The following is an 18,150-nucleotide window of genomic DNA, read 5'->3' as shown; positions in this document are numbered from 1 at the left end:
GTGTCCAATATGGCCGCGATTCCCGATTTGCTGATTTTCTGTTTCAGAAATAGATGAATGGCGACTACGTCCGTGGTTTATACAGTCTTTGCTTCGCACACAGATGTGCTTTTTTTTGAAACATTAGCCACAGTAACATGAGAAGTTTTTTGTCTTTTTGAATGGGATCTTTCTGAAGGAATTTTCCGAAAACAGTAGCATGGAAAGAAATATTCCAATCTCTGGTCCACATGCGCCGCTATAATCAAACAGAATAGTCGATGGGGCATGCGCAAACAAACGCAAACAAATTGAGGAACGTCTCTAGTTGTGTCTTACGTCATACGCACCCTGACAACTTTCCATTTGAGTGGATACATGATACCTCAATCGGTTTGGGGAAAAGAATATTCTAACCTTGGGAAACCGATTAAATGTTCCTTCAGATTGGCACTTTTCTTTCAGAATGAGGTGTATACAAAGGTTAAATTCTTTCCGTTTGAGGAAATAAACGAAATGCAGTGGAATATTTGGGTCATCTATATGTGCCTATTGATTGTAATTGTTGTCATGTCTTACTTCTCATTGTCCTCCTTGTCTTGTTGCTGCTGTCCTCTACCTATTCAGATTAAATTAGGAGTAACACTTAATTTGTCCCAACTAATCTGTACACAGTCCATTTAACCTAATTGTAAATCAATCTTGTGCTGACCATGATAGATCTTCTGGCCTAGACTAAATGTATCCATGTGGCAAAGTAGCAACATTTGCTTTAAGCTCTTATCTATTTGCAGCTGGACTTTCTGAGACACTCACACTCTAAAGAGACTTCAGACTCTTTTGTAGAATCTGAAAATCATTTCCTCCAGGCATGTCCCTCCACAGCTGAATTCAGCCATGTTGCAGAGGTGATATTAATCTGAGGCTTGAATTCTGGCTGTTCAGAAGATACAGCTACACCATTCTGAGTCTGCATTACTGTTAGTGGCACTGAAGGGCTCTAGAGGCTTCTAAATAACCAATGTAAATGTTGGCTTACAGCAGTGTGACTACTGTAGATCAAAATGAAAGCTCTTTAACACCTCACGCTGAGTCTATGACATGATTTCCTGCACTCCATGAAGTGTTGACTGTCTCCTTACTTTAAAATATTTCCTTGAAACAGTCAGCTGAAAGCCTGCCACTGTTCTGATATATTTAGCTACAGAGGAGGTTATGAGCACTCCTTTAAAGGAGCTAAGCTTCTTTCCAAAAACTCTAAGCACCATTCTCTGACTTGAGATCTGAATACAGCATGCTGCCTTTTCAAGGGCATGTTTACTGTGTCTACCAAATCACTTTTTCTGTTAAAAACCAGAACAATGAACATCACAAAGACTGGAGAAGAGGGAGGATTAAAGATTATGTAGAGACAGAGAGGTTTTTGGCCTTGCCTATGACCTTAGGATGGTGGAGAGATTACCAACAGTGAGGACAACTGAGGACCTCTCTTTTTCTTTTTTTTTGGATTCCTTATATGTTTATGTTTTATATCCATTTATCTCCAAAATCAGGCTCTTAAACTTGTAGAACAATGTTCCAACATACTGGTCTTAAATGAATTGTCAAACGGCACAATTAAAAACGTGTCATTCTGTTTACGAGCCTTTCCAATGGATTGGAGCTACCTGTCTTAGTTAGTTTAGACCTACTTTGAACTTTTACCACAAACTCTTGGCAAAATCTACTGATGTTTATCTGTGTATCATATCCAAGAAACACATCACTTTTGCAGCTTTGTGGGTGTATCAACATCATTTAAACCGTGAATGCTTTGATAATCTTCTTTGTAATTCTCTGGTATACTCTTATTCTCTGGAGCCTGGTGCAAACCCATCTGCCTTCAGGGAAGATTGTCCACTTTGAAGATTGAGTAGTTGTATTCCCATTTGATCAATTTGCCTCTGGCAAAGTTTCTCGGTTTGAGGAAAACATGGCCTTTAACCCCTTACTGCCTGAATTGATTTATAATTATATATATAAAAATGTTCTTGTGTGTTTTTGCATTCCAAGAGATGCTAAATTGAGAGGAGATTGTGATAGCACATACAATAGCTATATAATAAGGAATATTATATATTTAGATATAATAAGTTCACCCCCGGACAAATATATTGCGATATAATACACTTTGTGCTGCATTTTTAATGTATGAAAAGTGCTTTATAAATAAAATTTGATTTGATTTTATACCATGAATCAGTAGACATTAGTGGGGTACAAAGGTCATCTCAGCTGCATCGAGACCTGACAGGGTATATTGCAAATTTGGGACAACAGGCATCAAGGGATTAACTCTCCATCTAATTGATATCATGTGGTCAAGTCATACACTCTCAATCCAGCCAAGTTTTCCCCTTCTCTTTGATTTGTTTTTTTTTTTTTTTAAATATGGGAAGAGAAATGTAAAATAGGGAGAGACATTTGTCTACGAAGACATTTTTCCTCATTGTGTAATCCTCTTTCATGGTAACTTTACAGAGGACGTGACCCAAAAACACACAACCCTGTGTCATTATTAAAGCAGATGCTCTCTGGTGCTGCTGTTTTCATGATGTGGACTGATGAGTGCATCAGTTTGATTTCCTGCTGAAGTACAGGCTGTGGAGGTGCATTAACTTAGAGTAACCTAACATCACCTTAGGGTGGAATGACTTCCATAACCAGGGGCGCCCAGAATAGTTCCACCCACTCTCCAGCTCTGTTGTGAATTCCCTTTTACATTGCACTTGTCAGGGTGAAAAATACAATCAGAGCACAGTGGAGAAAAGGTAGTGAGGCTAAATCAATGACAAGCCAAAGGCAAACTGTATAGTGACGCAGTTTAAAATTGCAAACATCGTTACCTTGAGGTATAATTTTAATTATATTGTGCCACGCTTCTGTGCTCTTTATTGTTTACCTCTTGAAACTAAATGATGCAGCTGTCATCTGTGTTGCTGGGCGACTGATCTGCACATCTTTAATATGCAAACAATGTTCCTTTGTTTCTTTTATTGATTTAAAGTGACAAGCCAGTGTTCTTTAAAGTTTAAATACCAGTTTTTAACATTTGATCAGTCTAAAGTGAGATCAAGTCTGACACTCACTGAGATTTTTAAAGCAGAGGGGTCTGCTCAACGTCACTCAACGTCTTCCAGCAGTTCATATCCTCAGCTGCCTTTAAGCTGATGTTTAAAAGTGAAGTTTACTCTGTGATTGAAATTCACATCCTTCACTCTGCAGTAGCTAAAGACCTATCTTTATTCCCATTTGAATGAGGGAATAAATCAGAGTACAAGACTGAAGTAAAGATGCATATCAGCCCTCTACAAGCCTTATTCATCATTTTGATTTTAAGTAATTATAATCATTATCTCTCCACTGGAATTATGACTGTCATTCCTTTCCCAGAGGGCCACTGTGTTTCCCTCCTCCCTCCTCCTCCTCTCTTCATCATTCCTGCAACTTCCTCCACTGTGTTTAGTCCTTAAAGGCTGCTGCAAAACATGCATTTTATTACCTTTCCAACGACTTAAAAGCACATCTTTTTCACAACCACAAGCAAAAGAGAACTTCCACCTGAGCCAGTGCGAGTTTTGTTGCTGCTGTCAAGAAGAATCTACCAGAGACTGTGATCAGCTCACAGGCTGTTTCTTAGAATGTCTTCTTAATTTGAACCCATTAGTAAGACGAATATCTTATCCTCTGAGCCCTCTCTGATATAAAAGTACAAAAAAGAGGCAGATGAATGCAGCTAAAACGGGAAGAACTGACACATGAAATAGAAAGCCATCATTTCACTTTGTTTTGATTTCTGAGTGATTAAACCTTCAATATCTCTCAGTTTTTCTTTTCCTTTGAGGTTATTAAATGTAGCTGAAACTAGTATATTCATAAGCCATTGTTTGGAAGAATTTCTGTATTGTCTTTTTCTACAATGACATTTTATCTGCTAACTCAAACAAGCTTTGGAAGACCTGAAAATTATGTTTTCATTGGGTCGTTTTGTAGCTTATACCTCTATTTGAAAAGGTATGTGGAGGTTTTTTGGTTAATACCAAGAAGTTAGGCGTGATTAGACTCCAGATGTAGGACAGTAATTGATGCAGATTATATTTATTAAGATGTAAATTGTAGTAAAGTTGGGTTTAATTGTTGACCAAATTTCTATCTTGTCATATCTCTATCCCTCCACCTCTCTTTTTCTGTCTACCTCCTTTTTTCCTCTCCCTCTGGCCAAATTGGATTATAGTTGAGTGTTAATGTTTCCTGCGAGACATTTACTATACATTAAGCTGGACATTCTTATTAAGTGGGGTGGAGATGGATTTTGGCAGAGGCTGTGGAGGCGAATGTAAAGGGATGCCAAGATGCTGTTAGGGAGCACAGCGACTGGAGGGGTTTTGGAGAGTGAGAGCGAAAAATATGAAATTATGATGCATGCTGTTTTGGGAAGCAAATGTGCTCTTAAGGCATGTCAGTTCACTCAGATATATAAATATTTTCATGGCATTTGACTAATGGCCGACATACACTAACATATTGTGGAAATCTTGATAGATGCAGGAAACGTGAGAGACTCTGCTGGAAATCCTGCTCTAAATTTCTGGTCAAATGAAGCGTTATAGGAAACAAACCTGGTGGATGGCAGACAGGAAGCTTTGTTGGTTATCATGCTAAATATTGCAAGATTTGCAGCCCTCTGGTCTATTCACTGTGATTTCTGTCCAACTTCATTAAGAGATTTCCGTTTTCAGTATTAATCCTCCCTTACATTGATTTGATGATGGATGTGTTCAGTAATTTGTGCTTAAAACTCACAACAAACACTTTTTTACCAGCTGAACAATCCGTTTCTTTTCAGCTCCGTCTTTTCCCTCCCATTAAACTCTGTTTGTGAAGTTTCATGCAGAGAAGTCTGAGCTGCTGCCAATCAGAGAGTGATATTCCATATGGGGGTGTGTCTGTCAGTGAAAAGACTTCCTCAAAGCCAGGTGTCGTGTTTCCTTGATCATAGCTCCTCCGATCAGTCTCCTCCCTCCTCTCCCCTCTCTCCTCTTTCCTCCGAGCACAATTATTGCTTTGGGACAGTCTTCAAAACGATGATTTAGAAAGTACTTCCAGTTGCGCCGAAGAGAGAGGAGAGAGGAGGCAATAAGTTATTGCCTTGAGACGCACGGATAGAGTGGTACAGTCTGTGCTAAAGGCTAATTAGCCTTTAATCAAAACAGTGAAAGTGTGAGTTTGTAAACCAAAACAGAAAACCGAAGGGGACTGAATATCCTCAGCTGAGTGGAAGGACAAATCCGTGTGGTCTCTTTTCACATATCATGAAGTCAGTTCAGACTTAATTTGAAAATGTTGACCAGTGAATTATCATTTGTCCGGTACAGTATTTTAAACCCTAAAACCCAAAGATTAGTGTTTACCAAGTTTAAGATACTTTCAAAGCTCTGTTCTCTAGTTATAGCTGGACTCAGGGTTTTGAGAAGACCAAAGTGCCATCCCATTTCCCCCTCTGTTTCTCTTCAGACCTGTTCAGATTCATCAGAATGATGTCTGGCTTTGTGGCGTTTGGCTCCAGCAGATAAACACTGAGCACAAAGCAAGATCCAAAACTTTTCAAGGCGTAAACATCTTTGCTCTAATTAACTCATCCTTGCTGGCTCGAGGCTGAGCTGCAATCAGATGTGATTTATTTATGATTAAGTGTTTACAGCTCTGTTGAACTGTAGCCAGGAGTACAATTTACAGCTGATTTGCAGTGCAGTCGTGGATGTCGCTAAGTGTTTATGTGGGATTACTTTCTTGCCAAGTTGCATTTAAGGAGAAGTCAGTGAACCTCTTTAAAGCACTACCAGCACCAAATGATGCTCATGAAAACTAGCCGTTTAACAGGCCACAGGAGGCCTGTCCTTGTTGTGAACCATGCTGTTTAGATAGAGTTTAATGATGTCACTTTATTGATCACCATTTAAATGTGCAGAATCTCACAACCTCATGAGTGTCAAAGTTTACCTGTGGCATTAAGGGGTATGAGGATCTGAACATCAGATCAAAAAAGTACACTGAAGATATCAGAATCTCCTGCAAACTTAGTGTGTTGTTTGAATTCAAATATTAGACAATTTATGACCCTTAAAACAGCAGTTCAGGCTGAGCTTTTCATTATCAGAAGCACAAACTTAATGATTTTTGTAGTCATAATGAAAGGACCCCCAAGAGGGGTTTTGGCAAGTCTGCAAGTAGTGTTTTTGTAATCTTTAGAGAAAACCCCAAACTGATGATAACATTCCCTATCTAAGTAGAGGGCACATGGGACAATATCTGCAAAATCCCTCTATTACAGTTCGGCTTTATAGCCAAGTCCCAGGATGGAAGTAAGAGTCATATTTTAGAAAATAAGGATAAGAAAAAGGAGAGCTTAGTGTGGAATATATCCATGTTAATATGGTGAATTACATCTTCAGCTGTGTAAGTGGTGCTAAGGATTTTTTAAGGTTTAAAGTCATCTGATCCGCACTTTCTCTCAAAAATCAATAACACCCTTTGAATAATTTTAATACGTGATAAATTCAGCAGGTGTTGACATCATGGGCAAGTTAACTTGTATTTTACACTTGGTGTGTAACCAAGCAGCTGGCTCAAAAAGCCCAAGAAACTCATTAACACCAATGTTAAAATTTGCATTTTTACACCAACATAAACATGTTTACAGGCTAGTACAAGGATTGGTTCAGGTGGTAACAGGAAATTCATTCATTCTGGAAGCTACACACACCTGCCCTGTTTCGTCCTGCTGTCTCCACTCCATGCTGCACATTGCCACCGTCTTTCCCTATGACGCTACCATCCCCAAGAGTGGACCAGAGGCCTGAACCAACATCTCTGTGTTATACATTGCAGTAAGACAAAAAAAAAAAAAGATAGATAGATAGATAGATAGATAGATAGATAGATAGATAGATAGATAGATAGATAGATAGATAGATAGATAGATAGATAGATAGATAGATAGATAGATAGATAAATGACTGAGCATTTTAATACTAACAACAGTTAAAGTAAAATAGACTGTTCACCAGCAGATCAAAGGTGTAAGACTACAGCCTTTAAAAGACAAAATCTGCACAAAAATGTGGATTCTGTGTCATTTTCTGTCAGGTATTCACACTGTCATGACCTCCTGATGACAAAAGCAAAAAAGCTTTCTCTCTTTGAACGTTGTTGGATTGTTGAGCTGCATGAGCAAGGCCTCTTGGGATGCGCTATTGCTGCTGAGGTTGGATGCAGTAAGACAGTTATTTTGAATTTCTTAAAAGATCCTGAGGGTTATGGAACAAAAAAGTCAAGTAGTAGACCCAAAATAATTCCACTGGCGCTCCAATTAGCCGTCCATCTGGCTGATCCTCAACCCAAATTGAGTGCAGTGTTACTGTTTGAAACTAAAGACCAGCCTGTATTTTGCCTCTTTGTGTCTAGTTTGGCCAAAGTTAGTTTAAGTCAACATTTCTTAACAGTGACTGCCACCATTTGGCTCTATTACACCTCTTTTTTAATCAATAGGTGTCATCACTGAGACGATCTTGGTTTTGCCCAGTCTCTGTAAGTAGTAAAATATACATGTGTAAGTCTCATTCTGAGACAGTTGATTCCTGTTCTTCACTTTCACACCAGTGTGTGAGGTACAGTTAGGTATCTTGACATTGTACAGAGTTTCTCCTAAAGTAAATATTTGTATCAGGATGCTGCGGCAGAAAGAATAAGTGTTTATCCGCTCTCTGAGTGGGAGTTACAGCAAATCTGTGTAATGAAGCTGAATATGTTTTCTGTTCAGTTCAACACTTTTAGAAGCTAAATGCTGGGGAGTAAATCAGGTAGTAGATGTGTTTTTTTACACTTAGACACATTATGTTTTCATATAATTGCAAGATAAAATTGAATCGTGGATCCCTGAGGAGTCAGAGTACTTTAAATGGACTCAGTTCTATCCTTACTCTTGGTGTTTAATTCCTCACATTAAGCGGTTATTGTGTTGTTTGCTCTGCCTGTATTAGACCTGTCAGCATGTGTTGCTAACAGGAACAGAGCTCCCTGGGGAGTCTTGGCCATAGTCACATCTGCCATGCACGCTCCAACATGAAAGCATTCACAGCATATTAACTTGGAATATAATAACCTCCTACAGCTGAGTGTTGGGAAAAGAAGTGTTTACTTGTTAGCCTACTGCCTTTATGAAATAAAATATAACAATTATAACCTCGAATGAAACACCCACAGTTTCAACACAGAGGATTGTAGAGTCAATATCTTGAGGTGAGGTATTTTTGGGATCATTGAGCACAGCAGCTGGAAGAAGATACAGACTGTGTTCTACAGGAGTGTGATGTTTTTGAGGAATGAGCTAAAGAGAAATTTACATAACTGAGTTTTTCATGTCTGCTCATATCTGATAGACTCGCTGGGGACCAACAGAGAGGACTGATGTCTGTCTGTGTGAGGATCACACTGCACTGCACAACCTTCAGAAGATAAATTTATCTGTATGTTTCATATTTTATTTCCCCACTCTGCCATGTATCCCTCACTAATTCCACCACAACATATTTGTGACAAAATTCTTACATTTAAACAAAAGTGGAGGCTTAGCTATGTCTCTCAAAATCATGGAACACTGATGAATAATAGAAGGGAAACTTCAGAAACAGATATTTTTGCATGCTGTTGCCTTCAGAGACACTGGAATAAACAACAGAACTCAAAAGACTGCTCACACACAGACAAAGGCACAGACATTAAAACAGAAATAACCCCAGAAAAAGCATGTAAATCAGCCATATCTAACTTTTAGCAAGGAGTGATGTCTCTGTTTGGGAACACGTTAATGTCATTTACAAATGTTAGGAAGCCAAAATCCAATGAAATTCACACTTTGTAAATGTTTTTTTTTCTAAAATCAAAAGGGTTTTACTGTTATTGGTGCAATTTGACCAAATTTCAGCACTGACATCAGACTTTAAAGAGGGGGTATTTTGCTATATTAAAATTATGCAGGGTTTGAAAATTTGAACACATGTAGTTTGAGCATCCAGCATTGTTAATTTATATGAATTTTTAAAACAAAGGAAAGATAATACCTCTTTAAGTGCTGGCATGTTACTCTGTACTTGTGATTCAGAGTAGCAGATGAGCAACAATGGAAATAACCCCGTATTTGGTTGAGGACCTCCCCTGACCAAGCTTAAAAAAAAAAAGTTAAAAAAAAGTGTAAAAAAATAAATAAATTATAATTTAATTTTTACATGGATGTTTTGATTTCTGTCTGGTTTTCCAACAGCTGTTGTCAGGGTCATAGAAGTGCTGTACTCTTTGAATAATGTAACACCATTTGGTTAGATTGTGTAATTTTGACCATTACAGATATGTGTCAAAATTGCTCTTTTTGATTCTCGTCCTTCTTGCTTGAATCATTTTGAATGATTGCCTTTGCTGTGATAAAAGAAGAAAAAGCCTCAGCAGTGCGTTGTTATTTGTCTGACACCTACCATGCAGTTCTGGTTTCAGGTTTTATTCCAACACCTGCATTTTATTAATCAGATAATCCTGTTTTTTTGTTCACTTTTGAAGCGTATAACAAGTTTCTGAAATAAAATCCACTGTGTTTCACTTCCAGACAAACTTGTAAGATGCTACTTTAACCTGATGTGAATTTCTTTTTGGGTTAAAAGTTTTTGATGTTTTCAATGAGTGTCTGTTAATTAAACCTTGAGCCAAAATCAGAGGCAGAATAAAAGAATCAAGCAGGGGTTTCATTTCCTAATAGAAAATCTCAGTGCTTGGTGAATAATTTTCTTGATGTCCCAATTTGTGCCTTCATAAAATGCTAAACTTCAGAACAGATGCATTATGTATAGGATTAGTTTTCACCTGAAGCTCTGGGTATCACACATATCCGTGCAAACAATCCATGCACACTCCTTCTCAATGATTTAATGAACCCATCTGGGGGATGAATTAACCATGTAACACCTGCATGGTGAAGTAGAGCAATTCAGTTATGCAGTGGTTACATAATCTGAGATAATCTGTGTTGACATGTTGCTTTAAACTGTTATACATATGTGCTCAAGTATATGATGCATTTTTCTTTTATAATAAAATTATAGAGTAATTTTAAATTTGATTATAATATGATGCAACCATGATGCATTATCCTGAAGTATTAACAAATATGCACAGCTGCAGCAACATAGCTGTAGGCAGACTTTACCTCCTGCTGTGCTGCTGCTGCTGCTGTGCTGTCTGCTCATATAGCTTGTAATTTTATATCCAATATGTTATTAAACCAAAACTCACAAACTTGTGTGAGTTCTTCTTATTTTGTGAGAAATCCACTTTTCCTTTCATCTTTCTCTCATGAAATTGGTCTTATCCCCCTGAAAAGAAAGGTTGCAGATGGAAGCATGAAGGTGTTTATATTCACAAAGATATTTCAGCAGATACATCAGTACATGTGGAAGTTACAATGTATATATCATCAATCTGCTATCCTTATTTCCTCGTTCTGTCTCACTGAAAGGTCAGCGTATTCACAAAGCACCGACCTAAAAAAGATACTAAGGGCTCAGCCTGTGTGTATGCTTTATATGTGTAACCTGTTAGCTTGAAGGGGAAGGAGCTGAGGGACAAAAATCTGCATTGTGTCTCTTTCTTTTCCTCTCCTCACACTTGCTAAATGTCATTACTTTTCCTGTCAATCAACAGGCCACAGTGTGCCTGCTTCCTGCTGAGTCCACTCACACACTGATAGAAATCCAGTCACACACACATCAGCGCACAGTACGACATGCTGTCAGCAGTGTGAATGTGATCCAGATTATAACATGCATTGTAATATGAATGCGATGCTGTTATATTGAAACCTGACAGGATTACTTGTCTGTTTCGAACTCAGCCTCGATTTGTCCATAAGGAGAAATTTTAGTAGCAGTGAAAAGTCAGGAGAGATTTGCATTTTGAAAGCTCTGCAGAATAATTTCAGATCTCATTTTGATACAGTTTAGCACTGATTCCTCATTACAGGGGAAGAACTCATTCCTTATCTCACTCAGAGACAGTAAACCACCTGACTGCATGTTACATTCCAGTCTTTTTGCTTATGGTGATCAGGCCTTGGAAGGAAAAGTGTGACTGCAGATAAAAATAGGTTGTCATTATAATACCAGCCACTTGACAATGATGATGATATTCCACATTACCTTCCAGTCATGGCTGTCACATCGTCCCCTTCATATTGTCCTGATTATTCCCCTGCAACCAACCAATAACATGAACAAGTCTAAATAAAGAATGGCTTGAAAGATAATCTTATTGATATAGAAATGTTTTATTCATACTGCTTTAGTAGTCAATAACCCATCCATGGCAAGGGATTCTCATTGGATCGTCATTGCAGTCAGAATGAACTTTAAACTGTACACTCTAGTTCATGACCATGTTAAACATTTTTCTTTTATCTTGTTGTCATGTTCTGTACATCAAACTGAACATTTTTCTCCATTTTTTCTCACCTCTTGTTTTACATTCCTACATTGCAATCAGCGACTGATAAATGGTCATACTAGCTCTCCTGCTGTGGCCCAGATTGCAAGACAGAACGTTGCTCCACTCTTTCTGATCAAAGATGTTTTGGACCCAGACGTGTCTACTCACTATCATTATTTCCTAACTCTCACAACCAGCCTGAGACTGAAACTCACATTTTTGCCACAATGCCAACAGGCAGAGGTGCCAGACACTCCGTCTTTGCTTCGCAAAATGAAAAAGGTGCAGCAGGGTTGTTGTGATTTCCTAAAATTTGTGCACAGGAAGCGATTCAAAGTGAACTTTTGATGACATTCAGAGTTTCTTTGGTTGTGTTTTTCTGTTTATCTTTGCCTGTTCACTTTTTTCAGCTTGGCTAACAGTATACCACCTTAGAAGAGCTAGGAGTTTGCATCAGTTGCAACATGAAAGTTTAAGAGCACAAAAAACAAACAAACATTTTTTAAATTGTTTGATGTTACAGTATCAATATTTTATGCTAATGATAGCTAGCAGCTTTGTTTTGCCCTGAATTGCATTGTCATTTGTCAACCATAAATCTTTTTACTAGTGCAGAGTGTTGCTTAATGTTCTGTTCAAGTTTTATACGAAACTTCATTATACAAACTCTGTGTTTCTGCCATTTCCTGTCCCCCACAAGAATAATGAGTGTAACATAATTTTCATAATTCATAATTTTCTTTGGGTATATGATTGTATCTATATGTTATTGGGTCAAGAATATGTGTGTCCTTTTTTATCTGATGAAATGACCAGGTCATGAGTTTCTTACTTTAACTGGACTTTCCAGATTGTATGTCTTGCCTAACCAATGTGTGGGTGGCTATGGCTCAGGGGTGGAGGTCGTAACCTTCCAATCAGAGGGTTGGCAGTTTGATCCCTGTTTCTCTTGTCTAGATGTAGAAGTATCCTTGGGTCTCCTGAAGGCACACCTTGCGGTGTATGTGTAGGTGAATAGTTCTACATTTGCTTTGCACTGCACTAAATTATGCTTGTATTTATGACATAAAGTTTAAAGTATCTCGAAAGGGCAGAGGAATTGAAAAGATGCTTTATGAGCTCAGACTGTACCATTTCTCTGTGTCCAAAGAGAAGAATTCAGGACCTGTTTTTAAAAAGTCAGTCCCCACTGTCAAAATGATGCATTCAATGTAAATTTTAAAGCAGATCAACGTGATTTTCTTCATTGTTGCTAATTTGCACTTCCTGTCTTGTTTTCTTTCAGCTAAAGAAAAAACTCACCCTCTTCAGAGCCACCAAACTGCAGAGCACACTGAGAAGGCCCCAAGTCTGACAGCAAGCCTTAAAGGAGCCACCGTCGGAGTTCTTGTTAAACCGAGGGAATCAAATCTTTGTTAAAATGCAGGGGAGCCTTACAGTCCTTCTGTTCACATAGAGTTTAATCTAAAGACTTTACTCCTCCTATTAAAGGATTTTTCCCCTGGAGGCTCTGTCGCTGAGGTTCAAATAGAACAGTGGCTCTGCAGCTGTTGGCGACTGGTAGCCTTGAATAATTGCCCTTTGTTTAAATGATATAAAATTCATGCTGCGAATACTTTCCTTGGATTATCAGGGCACTACGGAAGGCCTGCGTCCCTAACTCTCCTCTTTGGTCTTTGATCCAGTGCCATTCCCCCATCTTGTCCTTTTTTTTTTTTTTTTTTTTTTTTTTAACTCCTCGCCTTCGGACTTGGTTGAAGTCTTTGCAGGATTAAGTACTTAGCTCTGGGACATCGTCTTGAAGCATCAGCATTTTTCTTGGAATATAGTCAAGCCCAAACCAAGAGAAAAAAAGTAACCTCTCAGGAGGAAGCAGTGAACGAGAGTGGAGCCCTGAGAGAACAGAGTAGGGGAGGATGGAAAGCAGATGGCTTTGCTGCACCAACACCAACGGTGGAATGAATAAAACATTTGAATAGAGGGACCTGTGACATCTGTCTGAGAAGTGAGTTCAGTTTTCTCATTCCCTCTCCTTTCCTTCTACCTTTTCTGTGGATTCTTTCAATCCCTAGCACCCTTGTCCTCCTCATCCCCTTTTTCAGAGAAATCTTTTATTATTATTATTTTTTTAGTCGTTTCTCTCCTCGTGGACTCAGGAGGTTCAGGTGGTCACTCACTGACAGAAACAAGCCTGTGGCTCTGCTTGTTTCTCCTACTTTGGCTCAGTGCTGTTCCACCTTTGTGTGCCCTCTCATCCAACCAGTTCCTCCCCTCCTGGGCGCCGTGTGTGATGGTGCGTCCCCTCCTCTCAGTACTGGAGACATGCCTGTGCAGGAGATGGCGGTGAGTCCTGTAAAGTCCCTGTACTGGGAGCAGTTCCCCCCCATGTCACAGCGCCGTGTCTACTGCACTCCAGTGTATCACGAGGGCCTGCTCTATGTGATGGGAGGCTGCAGTGAAACCGGCATGCCCCTGGACAGTGTGGAGGTCCTGGATGTGGAGAGCCAGACGTGGAGCCAGCTACCGCCGCTGCCCACTGCGAGGGCAGGGACTTCAGCTGTGGCACTGGGGGGCCAGGTGATGGTGCTTGGGGGCATGAATCAGCAGCAGACACCGCTGGCTTCTGTGGAGGTTTATCACCCTGACGAGGGGAAATGGGAGACGAAGGCCACCCTAGGTCAGCCTTGCATGGGAGTCACTGCTCTGGAGAAAGGTAAGACAGAATTATGTTTTCTATACTTGAAGTTTGTGTGCTTCAATATCACCCATGATCCCCTATAGGCAGGAGTACACAAAGTAAAGTTGGACCACATTGGTGGGGTTTGTGTCATTCTTGGTTTGTTGGCCTTGGCAATCAGTAGAAAAGATCCTCAAGAGTGTGTTCTGTTAAGAATCTGAAGCCTGATCCCTTTGATTGAGCAGTGATGTTGAAATTTGTCTGTGGATTTAAAGTAAGGAGTTCATTTCTCTTGCTTGTGATATTTGGTGTTGCTGTGAAGCCAGGCTAATATTAGATTGGCAAGAGTGTGTGGGTGTTTTTTTTTTTTTGTTGTTCAAAAAATTATAGCTTTTGTGAAGTTAAACAGATGCAAAGTTGCATATGCTATTATTACTGACTTTGAACTTGGACTCAAACATCAACTGGCTTTTGCAACAAGTGGTCAGTATTTGTTTTACACTACTGAAAATGGACGTGTTCCAATTACCAGAGCTATCCAGAATTACTGCTTCATCCCATCCAATTACTCAAATATGAAAAAGCACAGCATGATTTTGGGGATCTCTTTAATAAGCATGCCTGGCTAACCATGTCAGAATCAGAATAAGAATCAGAGTATTGCATCAAGGCCTGGAGTCTGCACACCACCAGTTGCAAGATCAAAGTTTGGGCCCTTTTCAGGGTGATTGCTGGATGCTACATCAACATTTCAAGCTAATACTTTGATAAGCTCTGAATTGCATTTGTGTTGCCAACTGTTTTGTATTAGCCGTGATATTTCATATTTGGTTCATCCTCAGTGGGATGCCTTGTTTTCCGTATAATGACATAACTTCTCTTGAATCACCAGATAGCACTTAACTGAGCCTGGATCAGATCTGACACAGATGATAGTCCATCATGCATTGATGACACCACACCTTTTATACATCCACAGGACTTTTTATGTGCATTAGATTTACATAGACCATTGAAAATCTCATCTGCATACATCGGTGGATGTTGTTTTCAGTTGACCTGTGGTTTAGTGTGAATCGAAAATACGGATAGGCAAGTAAAATGATGTAGCACAGGAAGCTGCAAAAGAGATGCACAAAAAAACAACACTGGTTAAAGGTTGTAACAAGATGCATTGGTCATAATATTGTTAAATTTCTGCATGAGTATAGCTATGATTACTCTAGATGTGGGTCTGTGGTTTAATTTTTTATCCTTTTTAAGAAAAAAAAAGTCTTTCTTGGGACACATTATAGTAGTTAAGTCGATGTTAAACTAGAGACTGAGTTTCTTGCTTGTACCCCACATTTTAACCAGCCCTCAACAAAATATTTTGTCCCTCATTTGTTACTGAAAAATTTAACAACCCTGCATGTTTAAATCATGACTCTTCCCTCTCTTTGTCAAGAAAGTCACACTGATGAATTTTGTAAAGCGTACTCTGGATTTCCAGTTAATTAGTAATTCAGCCACACATTAGATGTTTACAGTTTTAATTTGTCAGGTTGCTTTGATTGCGGTGCTTAGAGAGAGCTCATTTCTTTGTCCGCTCTATCAATTCAAATTAGTCGGAGTAGGACCTCGTGTTCACCCCATCAATTACAGCTAAAAACCTCATGTAGCCTCATTAAGACTGAGATAAAGGGGAGTATGCGTCAACTTTGACATGTTCATTAGCCTGTGGAACACAAACAACAACAATCAACTCCTTAATTCAAAGTGAAGTTGATGAATTATTGGGATAAACTTGTCCAAACACTGAGATCAATGTCTCCACAGAAAACTCAGGAAGCTGGTCTTCACCTTGGGTTACAGTCAAGGATTCTGCTGATTTAAGGCTGTTAAGGTGAACGTGGACATTTGTGCGTCAGCTCACAGCAGCACCTGTTTTGTGTGTTAGTATTTCCATACGTGCTTCAAAAGGATGTCAAACACAAGGAGAGTGGAAGAGACAGTCGCCACGCAGTCTACCTCTGCTGAATAAACATACTGGACTTAATGTTCATTCCCCAGGCGTGAGCATGCTTTCTGAGATTCGTGTGTTGGCTCAGAGGAAGGAGAGTCGTGAGAAAGCATGAGAGAAAAAAGTGTGGGAGGAAGGAAGCAAAGGAATTAACTTATCATGGGCCGTTATAAGGGAAAATATTCATGATATCGCCAAAGCCTAAAAGTCTAGAGAGACTTCAAATGTGGCGTTTGTTGAAGAGTCAGAGCAGAAAATGAACAGAGGACAGCAGTAAGATAAACTTAAAATCCTCCTCTCCTGCAGTTTCCTGTGTTTACATCTCAGGCAGCCTGCTGTTTCTGCGTCCACCCGATAAACCAAAGAATCTATTTGACCTTTCAGAGAGGAAATGAGGGAATATTATCATGGGGGCACTTTGCTGCATATCATACACCAGGAAAAAAAAAAGACAAGATGAACCAAACACTGTTGCTGGTTAGTGAAATGTAGTTCAACTTCATACTTCTTACACTTATCAGATGTTTTGCCATGTGCATAACAAAAGAAATGTTACATCATGTTGGATCAGAGGTGTTGCAGATTTTGCTACAGTTCAAACTTCAAATCAGTAAAATCCACATCAGATGGAATTTTTAAAGTTCACCCCGGCACTAAAATTGAATAACTCCAATAATTTTTCTATCATAGCTTTGCAACCAAAAATAAGAACAGCATGTCTGCCAAACTTAGATTTCTTAACATGCTGAGCCGCCATGCTGTGCTGGTGGCACACCCAGCAAAGCATGAACCATCCAAGCCTAGTGTTTCTTCAAGAACAACCAAAATATTTTGCTCAACCTTTTTGTCTTTATTCATCAGCTTTTATTCTTTAAAGGCAGAAATCCTCCAAAACGCATCAGTAAATTGTCATTACAATTACTAGGGAAGCAAATTAGGTTTTTGCTAATATCTAATGTCCACATTTTTTTCTTTTTTTGTTTTCAGAGTTATTTCTTTGGGCTTTTAAGCCTTTATTTTGTGAGAAAAGGCAGGGGATACAGCAGCAAACAGTGGACAATGGCATATGGAAAAGGGCTTTTGGTTGGATTTGTACCCAGGTTGCCCACACAGGGTTAACTACAAGGTCCTACTGGCACCGAAATGCTCATTCTTTCAAACTTATTTCAGCCGTTACTGACAGCATTCAAAGTTCATCCTCAGCCTGCAGATGCCATCTTCCACTGATTTGTAGCTCCTTTACTTCTTTGTTTGAAATGCTGCATAGATTTTTAGAGGCAAATGAAATGTTTTTGCCAGAGTGGTTCTCTTTTGTACCTGCTTCTCAGAAACTCTTAGTACGTCATAATGATAGTTCATGTACTGTTCATTTGAATCGGTCAGGAATGCTGTTTTTCCCTTCTTGCATCATCCGTGCTTCATAAGCAAAGCAAATAATTTTTAATGCATCTAACAGCTGTGTTTGAATTTTTTGTTGGTGTGCATAAACTGTCATTGCATGGGCTGAATGAATGCATCAACTTATTGGCTGTACATGTCGGTAGACACTTTCACAACTGTAACATTTCAAGCCTTCCTTTATTAGCTGGTATGGATGATATGCTTACATTTTTTACATTTTATTGTGCATCTCTAAAAATGAGATACTTTGCATCAAAAGCTGTGGACAGGACCTAAGAGTGGGTTGCAGAGGTTGCTAATAGGTTGCCTGGAAGAAGTGGCAGAAGAAAAAAGGCAAACACAGTGCCTTCTCGCCACTGAAGGGGGTGTGTTTTCAAGTGCACTTCTGCGCCTTTTTTAGCCTCCCAAGAAGGCAATTTACCATGTTTTAACCTGCAAAAGGGGCAGTTTAGTATGTTTTTTCTACAAGTGGACCACAAGGGGGGACCCCTGCACTCCACTGCTTAGCAGAAGTAGTAGTGGAATT

The 18,150-nt window shown here is 39.2% G+C and overlaps 1 protein-coding gene across 2 annotated transcripts in view; it reads left to right on the top strand.

Moving 5' to 3' along the window:
* Window positions 1-18,150, top strand: part of klhdc8b (kelch domain containing 8B) — a 219,358-nt gene that overhangs the window by 47,143 nt on the left and 154,065 nt on the right. Inside the window, exons 2-3 of one of the 2 annotated variants that reach the window (XM_074680905.1) lie at window positions 12,830-13,549; window positions 13,808-14,257. In XM_074680905.1, coding sequence (XP_074537006.1) covers window positions 13,867-14,257 — 391 coding nt within the window. In that variant the 5' untranslated portion in view covers window positions 12,830-13,549; window positions 13,808-13,866. Of the gene's footprint in view, window positions 1-12,829; window positions 14,258-18,150 lie in introns of both variants that reach the window. The other variant, XM_074680904.1, reaches the window with a different exon arrangement.

The sequence above is a fragment of the Halichoeres trimaculatus genome, unplaced genomic scaffold (genome assembly GCF_033239565.1).
Source record: "Halichoeres trimaculatus isolate MK-OKI-2021-1 unplaced genomic scaffold, fHalTri1.1 fHalTri1_scaffold_11, whole genome shotgun sequence".
Taxonomy (NCBI): Eukaryota; Metazoa; Chordata; class Actinopteri; order Labriformes; family Labridae; genus Halichoeres; species Halichoeres trimaculatus.
Note: the sequence above shows the minus strand (reverse complement) of the source record. Positions and strands in the feature narration are given on the sequence as shown.